Genomic DNA, 10,522 nt, shown 5'->3' on the forward strand with positions numbered 1-10,522 from the left:
TTTACATGAAAAATATATCTCACCATAGAGCTCATTATTACCAGCCTTAGTACCTTAAAGAAAAAGTGCAAAGATTGTACTAAAGCATACAATTCTTAAGTTACATAAAAGATACCTAAAAAATAATATTCCTACTGCATCTCTTAATATAGGTATACTTGGCACAATAAATCAAACTTTTAAAATATTATTTGTACTAATTTTAATACAAGCTAGTTTAAACCACTCATCATGTATCTGAATCTCTGCCTGGCACTGTTATTCAGACAAAGCAAACTAAGCTTTTTACTTGTGGTGCAAACTAATTTTCATCCAGCATCCACACCTATGTGCCAATTCTGGTTTATGAGAATATATCCTTATATTTCACTAATTTTTCTTTATTTTCCACTTTTGAGAACTCATTAATAGAAGACATTTGTATCAGAAGCTAATTCCATCAAATAAAGTTAAAATGAAACTGGTGAATCTTACTGAGAAGCCACTACATAGTATTAGCTACATGCTTCCCTAATCGAAATTTTAAGAATTAATTAATTCAACAACTCACATTTGGATATATTTACCTTTGTATGCTTAATTAATATTTAAGAAAGTATGTGACAGTTTCATCAAATTAAAAAAAGTATAAAGTCTGGACTATTACTGAGTATGGCAAAAACTTTGTATCTGAATTTCAAACAAAGAAAGATGGAGACTAATAGTCAATGTTAATGGAGAAATACCACTGTAGCTAAAATGAAAACTGTCAATAAGTCTGTTTCATAACAAATATAATGTTACCTTTTTCACATAAATATTTAATTACTATTTATATTACAAACATGGCCAAAATCAAACAAAAATTTTTCCAGCCTTCTGGTTTTTTTTCCTTATTTTTATGAGGAAATAACTGGAAGGAACCTGCTCTATCATCATCTTGGTTTCCCAAAATAAGCACGTTTAATTACCTGTCATCTTGTAGGAGTTCACTTATTACATTTCTATAAAAATATACTTAAATATTTACTATATTGGTTTAATGAAAACTCACATAAATGTTTTTGCTTGAGTTTGGGTATAGTTTGGGTTTACTAAAAGATTTTTAATGAATTGTCAAACTGTTCATTAGCCATGGGAAAAATCATAGCATTCTAACAAATCTAACAACTGTGCCCCAAATTTGTTACCAGTCATGAAGGATATTTCTGGCAAAGACTTCAGCAGCCTGTTCTTTACCAGGTACATTATCTCCTAAATAAAAGCTATAGTCAATTCAATGCTAGTACTATGATGTCAGAATGAATACCCCAAAATTTATGATAGCCTGCAATATGAACTAATATTTGCAATTATTAGTAAGATTTTAAAAACAATTAAATAGGCATAAAGTACTAAAATAAAGTTGTGTTTGTGTGCTTTTTTTAAATCAATGCAGATAAATATGAGAAAGCCAGGTTAACAGTAATTCCTGTCAGAAGGAACAATATGTGGCATGTCTAATGAAAATGACAATCAGGCTATTAAATAGATATGGTACAGCAAACAAAGATGGTAACATTCCTACTCTTTTGCACTGAAGAAAAGACATCAGTTTGGCTTGCTGATTTTCATATTCAAGCTCTAAAAAGGGCACTGACAAAGTATGCTCATTTTGTACATATTTTCTTCAATCCTCACAATAACTGTGAAGACAGAAGAGATCACCCTTTTACAGATAAAGTATCTGAGTTTCAGAGACATTAAATAATGTGCCTGAAGACATCAAGCATAGAACTAATAAACCCAATGAAGGCATGTCCATTCACCTCCATACTCTTTGTACTATATCACATTACCTTGTAGTTCCTTCTGGCACTAATATTTCACAATATTTCACTTGTAGAATACTTGAAAACCAGGTAACAAGGTATGTCATAATTCAATAAAAATGGCAAATTCTTAAGTGGGATTACAGATTTATATTACTAATATGAAATGTCTTCTGTCTCTTGCTTTATCTAAATTACAATCCTAACATCATATATAAATCAATTTTTTCAAAATTGAATCCAGTTTTCCCCACTGATGAATTATAAATAAAAGCCTTTTTATCTTCATTACTAGTTAATCATAAATAATACCCACACACAGATCTTAAATTTTTTTGGACCTTCAGTTTCTCAAATATTTATTAACATATAAACTAATTTCATAAAATATCCCAGAAGAGTAGCAATTCAAAAAAACTCCTATTACTCTACTGTTTTTTTAGCCAACATTGCACATTACATTTATTAATAGCAATTTACATATATAGAGAAATTTTTAACACTTTCTTTTAAACTGACAGTTCAGTATCAAAAGACTTTTTCTCCTTTCAATGATCTAAAAAAAAAAAAGAAATATCATGATTTATTTGAAGATACAACCTACCTCCATCCTCTGCACTAAAAAATATGTGATTGTTCTATACCTACAAATATGTAATTCTACTGCCATCTTCTGGCAAGACAATTTCCCAGTTCTTTATAATACCACAAACAAGAATCCTCCAGATATGAAACAACATTAGCAGTTTCTATTGGTAGATTAACAAAACCAAAATAAGTAATTTTTGCAAAAGGTGAAAAATTGGCAATAATTTTTACTTGTGCATATTATATTCTCTTGATAATAAAAATATTGAGCACTTTACTAAATTTAGGCACAGAATTAAGAGTTTTATAAGCAAAATGAAAATTCATTCTTTTAACCTTATGAGATGGAGTTTATTACTCCCACTTTTCACGTGAAGAAACTGAGTGCCAAAAAGTCAAATGATTTGTACAGGGTTACAGTTATTAAATGACAAAAGCTGTGAATTCAGGAGCTGATTGATTTCAACGACTCTGTCCTTTATTATTATCCTACAATATTCTCTTATAACATCAGGTAATGGGGAAAAGAGTTGATTTTTAAAACTCATTTAGGAAATTACAGCTTAATTTGACCACTACAATGACAAAATTTCAATTAGAAAGGAGACCAAGGAAGTCACCGAACATAGGTTGAAAAATTATTAGAAATTGTAAATGTTTCTATATTAAAAATGTCTATATAATTGAAAATTTTATTCCCTAAACATCTCAACTAGGTTCTAATGTTCATTAATAATACAATGTCATTTTTAGACTTCTCACAATTGATTTTTTTAGTTTCTATTGGTGTTTAAAATTAAATTAACTTTGACAAAACTTTAAATAATAAACATCAGTTGTAAATTACTATACCTAATGAAGACTATATTTATTAATTTATATTCAGAGAGCTTTTACTTATTCAAAGGGATAAAGCACCTTTTTCTTCTGTATGCCTATATCTATATTCACTAATTTCTTAAGCCATAGACCATTTCAATGCACATCTTTTGTTAGTTGTACACAGGGAAATAAATTGCTTTTAAAAATTTGCCCTTGAGGGCCCTCCCTGGTGGCACAATGCCTTAAAGCACAGCAATGGGAAGCTAGCCACAGCCGCTTCACTGCGAGTTTGATACCTGGCCCTGGAGGTGACTCACATGGAGTAGCAGACCTCTCCTGTGTAATTTGCTGCTCCCCTCAGCAGCTCTGTATGCATAAATAAATAAATCTTAAAAAAAAAATTTGCCCATGAAATTAACACATTATTTGTAAACTATAGCAATAAAAAATTTATATGCATGCAGCGACAAAATGGATAACTTGTCTGTTTCAGTGTCTTACAAATCTAATAATCACACCTAATTTATCATTTGAAATCCTACTTTAATAAGTCCCTAAATAACTGAAGTATTAACAATTATAAACAACAGTATGAAATATAAGATGCTTAAGATAATACATAATAATAATGTACATAATTAATTACTTTGAAAAATATAGCAGTATGTAGAAAAGTAGGGGAGAAATCCTGTCAACTATTATTTGAACTATATTGGTGATCTTTGGTTCATAATTACATCAATTTATTATAAGCAAGTTTTAGTGATTAATTTTATCAACAACTTTCATATTTCTCATAATCTATTCTGCCCAATTCCTAAACAGATGTTCCTACTGAATATATATAAATTTTTATTAACTTCCTAGAAAATATTATAAATAGACTAGAATTCATATGTTCAAAGATATAATGAATACTACAGAAGATCCTTAACATTTCCATAAGAATTTAGAATCAGTTTAAAAATGTCACCCAAAAAAAAGATCTGCCATCATTTTTATTTGGACTGAGTTAATTGCCCCAGAACTAATTAACAATATACAACATACCCAATATAAATATGATTGCATTTCTCTATTTGAGCAATGAACAACATAATTGCTTAAATATCACTTAAAACAGCATCAAAATAAAAATGCTTTGGAATTAATTTAATGAAAAAATGTGGCAACATATGCACTAAAAACTATGAAACAATGCAGAGAAGTTATATAGATTGAAACAAATTTAAAAATATGTATATGGGTTAGAAAATTCAGTATTGCTAAAGTGTCCATACTCCTCAAGTAAACAGTCAATGTAGGAATTATCAGAAGGCTTCTTCAGAAATGGACAAGCTAATTCAATGCAAATTACATGTCAGTACCAGAATGAATAAACTATATTAAAAAAATCAGTAATGTGTTCCTTTTTTATTTTTATTATTAGTGATTACTGCTCAGCAATAAAAGGGTGAAAATGCTGATATATGTAATAACAGACAAGAATCTGAAATGCATTGTCAGTGTAAGAAGTTAACACTCAAAAATAAATAGAATGTATGATCTCATCTATGTGTCATTCAGGAAAAAGTAGCAAATAGAGCAGTGGTTTCCATGTACACAATAACTTGATAAAAGGGGATATAAGGAAATTTCCTGAAATGACAGATTGGCATGATTATCCAAATGAATGTGCTTTGTTAAAACTCAGAACTAAACACCATAAAGGATGAATAAAGAAATTAGAACTCAAGTTTTTAATACTCAAAAAAATAAACTATAGTTGTATACAACTTAAGTTCCAACAACATAATAACAGCAAAAGAATCAAAACACCATGTTTAGAAATATGTACTTATGTGAGAAAACTAAAACAAAGAGCATGAGAAAAACTAAAATGAAGAGAAAGAAAGTAAACTCCATAAAAGTTGATATAACAGTTAACTTTGAGAAGTGAGAAGGTAGAGAGTGGGAAAAACCAAAATGGTTAGGAGAGCTTCCACTGGACCAACATTGTTCTATTTCTTTCTTTGGTGGTTCACTGAGTAATTACATTGTGATAATTAACTGAGCTAATATCTATGTTTCATGTCCTTTTTAAAAAAAAAGTATGCCAAGTAACTCAGGATAAATTAAAAAGAATATGTATATATTTGTATGTATTTTTATTTTTACATATGTGTATATGTATACAGTACTCTATAAAAACTATAAAGTTATCTATATGAGGTATTTCTGAACTTATATGTTGGCCATGCCATTTCTTAAATGACTGACTTTGGGCTGTTTTTAACCTTTCTCAGTCTCAGTTTACTAACTTGCTCAAAAAGTCATCATGTGAATTCAATGAAAACATCATTAGGGGTATCTGCTTAGTTCCCAATTTCCCTTTTAGGATTCATCTTATCTGCATGGGATAGGAGAACATAATTTTGTATCACCACTGCTACACAGCTGGACCAGAGACAGGTATCTGGCCCAAGCTGAGATAATCATGAAGCCCTCCAGGGAGCTTACAGGAAATGAGCAAGTTCATTCTGGCTGGGCTTTATCATGAGCAGAAGAAACCTAAATCTCCAGAATAATAATGTGCACACATCCTATCCTCTATATGACCAGAGCAGAAAGAAAAAAGAATAAAATCACAAAATGAAAAATGTACTAGATGCTTTTCTGATGGATTTCTGGTTCTGATTCCAGCCCGTCAGTGGGACCTGCCCTTGCATTCCATATAACACAGAGTATCTGTATAACAATTGTCCTTAAAAAAAATAAGCACAGGTAGGATTCTATTATTTACAACCCAGAAGTCCTTCTTAAATGTATTATATAGTGTGTAAATCTTCAGGAAAGGCTCAAAATATGCTGACTGGGGTAGTAATTCTCTGATCTTTACCTCTCGAGGGAGAAAAAAACTCCTTACCACTCCTTGAAGAGTCTTACTCTGGTGCTCAATACAGTCTGATTTTGATGAGTCTTACTTGTCCATCTATTGAGGTCTATTAAAAATCTATAAGAAAAGAGTTCAGCCTCAAATTTCCTGCTAGACCCAAAAATGTTTAATTGCTAAGGACAGACTTGAGAGAAATTCTAGTATAGCAGAATAAAAATTACAACAACAAAAAATCATAAATAGAATCAAGTTAGAGCCTAAAGCAAAAAATTCACAGAAAGTAAATTTTCATCTAGTTGACTAGATTGATTGTTTATAGCTCATATTGTTTAGGATTTTCTTTTATCTTGAACAATGCTAAAAAAAATTAAATTTCCACTACACTAAAATGTGCCTATATTTTTACAGCCACAAACAGGAGGCTATTTTTTCCCATACTGTATGTACAGGAAATTATACAGTTATTAGCATACTGATATCTGAGTAATGCTGACATCAGTCTATAACTATATTCTAGCAGACCCAATTCTTTGAGGGCAAGTTGTTTTTGTCTGTATACTTACCAAAAGTTGGCCTATAATACAGTTTAGAATCAATTATATGTTAAGCTTACCTCACTGTCTTTATTTTACCTCATTTATTCTTATAAAATATTAACACAATTAGAAACACATACAGTAAGACACAATGTTGTTACTATGACTATATGTAAGTTTCAGAAGACATGAGAACTATATCATATAGCTGCTTCAGTCAATTTTATTTACTATAAATTCTCTATATGTCAATTTTAATCTAGTATAAAGTTGGAACAATCCAAATCAATTGTTGTGTTTTCCCTTAATATATGTACAGCTGTCAATTTTAGTAATACTAATTGTACTGACATTTTTAATCCAAGATTCTAAAAACAACCATATGTATTCTAGCCCACAAATGCCTTTTTTTTTTGGAAATCTCATCTCTTATGAAAACACTGTCCTCCAAACTCCAATTGGCATTCATATTGCATAGAAATAGCACCTATATACAAAAAGATAATATTTTTAAATCAATGGAAAAGTTCCTGGAGCATGCTGGTAATCTAATTCTCCTAAATTAATCAGATAAAGTATACCAGAAATTATGAGGCTGTCTACTATAAACGAGTCTAAATAAATAAACTATAAACACTAGAGGGTGCTCTAATTCAAGTGTCTAGTATCTAACTATGATGCTTAAAATAATTTTCTCAAAATTGAAAACAAATCGAGATAATCATCAGCACCAACAATTTTTACTTTTGATAACAGAGATAATTTGAAACAAATTTCCATTCTTCCAGAATATGTAACAGTAGAATTCCAGTAAAATCATATCTTGATGCACAATTATTACATATTTAATATCGTGATACATGGAAAAAATAGACTATCAAGGAAATTGATGTAATGTTTATAGCTGGTTAAGTAAAAGTGAATCTTATATACTTACAGGGTTAAGTCAAGGGAAAAGAAAGGCATTGTGTGCCACCTGCTGTGAAATTCATACCAACCATCAATGTTTGTCATTCTCTTTTTCTCTCCTCTCTCTCTCTTTCTCTCTCTCTCTCACACACACACACACTACATGTATGCATGATCTGCTTGCTCACATAACAATTTTTCTTTCCTCTGTTTTTCTCTTCTCTATGAATTATCAAAAGCAACCAAGGAAATTCTAAACAGTGGTACTTATTGACGGGGCCAACTTCACATTCACAATAGTTCAAAATAAACAGTTCAAGATTAATAGAATACAATAGAGGAAAGCCAGAGAGAAGAATGAACCAATTTATAAAACCACCCACACTCAAGAACCAAAATACATGGCAGTCAAAAAATTAATCAGATAATTGGAACGTTGAGAAATTCTGAACATGAAAACACTAACTCATAGTTTGAAGTATGTATTTGGGCAACTACGGATTCTCAGCACTGCCCTTTTTGTGTTTATCTGACAGATGTAATATCTAAATATCTGGCTGCCAACTTCCCTACTCAATGTCACATCATTTAATATCATTAATACCTTCTAACAGAACAGTTAACAGCACATAGCACATACACTAGTTAAACACACACACACATATATATAAATATGTATATATATATAAACGTGTATATGTGTGTATAGATATGTGTATATATGTATATATATATATATATAGCTTCATATTTTTATATACTCATCCTTTTACAAAAAGGTTCATATATGGTTTAAAAGACTTTATATATGTTTTATATATATATATGTATCATACCACTACAAACATACATGGGAGTTACCACAAAATCCTAATCATGCTCTTGCCTTCCTACTAATAATCATAGCTTTATCTCATAAATGTGAAAAACTGGGGCCTACATAAAGTGAAGATCATATAAAACTGTATAATCTTCACAAGCACCAACTTTCATCTTTTAATATTACTGTCCATAAAAATTATACATTGTGAGAACAAAATATTCTATTCAAATAATAATTTCACATTAATACCTGCTTTCCATGGTTCCTGAAACTGGTTGCAGACTAATAGTATCTGTTGTAATTTCCACTTTCCGTACACTTCCAAAGAAATCAGTTATTAGGACATTTTTAGGATCCCTCTGAAAAAGATCAGTACGGTGTCCAGGAGTAGACACACACAGACTTTTGGGACACACCTGAAACTGAAAATATATATAAAACAATAAATACACCCATGCCTGCAGAGCCATACAATTTTTATTAAACCCAGCCCACAATGCAATAGGTAGTAGAGTATTTTTCAGCTCACCTAACCTAAAGCAGTTTGTTAATCTTATCCCTGATATTCCACATGAGTGAATTACCAATGTCAGACACATATTCATTCACTCAGCAACTCATAGTAAGTCTCTGTCATTGTAGTTCATACTATTAACTTTCACAGATGATACAAAGATTGATAAGATATGATCTTGCTCAAGGTTTTGAGACTAGTTAGAAATGAGTAAGTATAACAGGGTAGAAAAATTAACAGGCCCTACTTCAGAAAAAGGACAAATTTCTTATAGTTTGAAGGTAGGAATAAAGAGAGAGGGCAAAGTATCAAACCATGTTTTGAAAGAAGAAGGTGATTACAAATGGTAATTAAGAACATCCCTAGTAAGATAGTAGCTACAGAGATGTGCAGGACAATTAGTTTGGCAGAAGGTCAGAAAAAATGAAGAAAACTGTTACAGGTTGTTAGTCACGACTTGCCCACCTGTGGCAACAAGACTACCAGCAAAGGTAATTACCAACATCACAACCAGAGTATGCCAGGGAAAACAGAGAGCTTTCACTTATGAACCACAAGGTTCCAAATAATAACTTTGAGTGATTATAAAAATTATTACCTTAGGCCTCCCTTGTGGTATAAGGGGTTAAGTCTTAGTACTATGAAGCTATTGCCAGCCACTGCAACATGAATTCAATCCCCAGCCAGGGAGCTGATCCATATGGCACAGCAGACCTCTTGCCTTGCCCGCTGCTCCCCTCAGTTGTGTATTTCAGTCTGTCTGTTCTGCTCCCCATTCTGTCTCTGGTGAATCCTCTCACATCCCCCAACCCCTACCACACCTCTGGCCTATGCCCAGCTCTTACATGCATAAATAAAAGTAAGTCTATTTTTTTTTAAAGATTTATTTATTTATTCATATAGAACTGGGGTACAGGCCAGAGATGCGGAGGGTGAGAGGATTCACCAGAGACAGAGTGGGGAGCAGAACAGGCAGATCAACGAAGTACACTGCTGAGGGGAGCAGCGGGCGGGTCAGGAGAGGTCTGCCTCGCCATGTGGACTCCTCCGGGGCAGGCGGGAATCGAACTCATGAGGAAGTGGCTTAAGCTTCGTAGTGCATGGCTTAAGCTTCGTAGTGCAGTGCTTTAACCCGCTGCGCCACCAGGGAGGGCCCAAGTAAGTCTTTTAAAAAAACTCATTATCCCTACTTCATATTAAGGTTCAAGGAAGTAAGTTATTTGCTTAACATCATACTGCCAGCTGGTACTTTATTAGGTACCAGCAATTAGATACATAGCAATACTATTAGCATAATAACGGTACATAGCAAAAGTTGTATGTTCACAGAGGAAAAAATATTATCAGAAGGTCCAGAGATTTCAATTAAGTGGTGACCCAAAAATGTTCAACTCAGACACCATAAATTTTTAAGGGAATAACCACCAAATCTTCTAACTCTGATAATCATGAACAGATGACATTCAACAAATTTTACAAAACACACAATAGTCCAACCAAAAATAAGTATTACTAGAGATGTGTCAAATCAGTATGCTACTAAATTTAAAGTTAACAGATCATTCTTACTAAAACAGATCAAAATAATCATAATTCAATTCAAAGAATGGAGGTAGGCAGGCAAGACATCAGTGAAGAATGTTTATTAAAAAACTAAATAGTTTC

The 10,522-nt window shown here is 31.8% G+C and overlaps 1 protein-coding gene across 1 annotated transcript in view; it reads right to left on the reverse strand.

The window, feature by feature from the left end:
* The window catches only part of PIGK (phosphatidylinositol glycan anchor biosynthesis, class K), a 71,774-nt gene that overhangs the window by 32,640 nt on the left and 28,612 nt on the right, over positions 1-10,522 (reverse strand). The window contains exon 9 of the mRNA XM_004679523.2: positions 8,593-8,765. Coding sequence (XP_004679580.1) covers positions 8,593-8,765 — 173 coding nt within the window. The remainder of the gene's footprint in view (positions 1-8,592; positions 8,766-10,522) is intronic.

Source organism: Condylura cristata, unplaced genomic scaffold (assembly GCF_000260355.1).
Source record: "Condylura cristata isolate star-nosed mole 26May11 unplaced genomic scaffold, ConCri1.0 scaffold00008, whole genome shotgun sequence".
Taxonomy (NCBI): domain Eukaryota; kingdom Metazoa; phylum Chordata; class Mammalia; order Eulipotyphla; family Talpidae; genus Condylura; species Condylura cristata.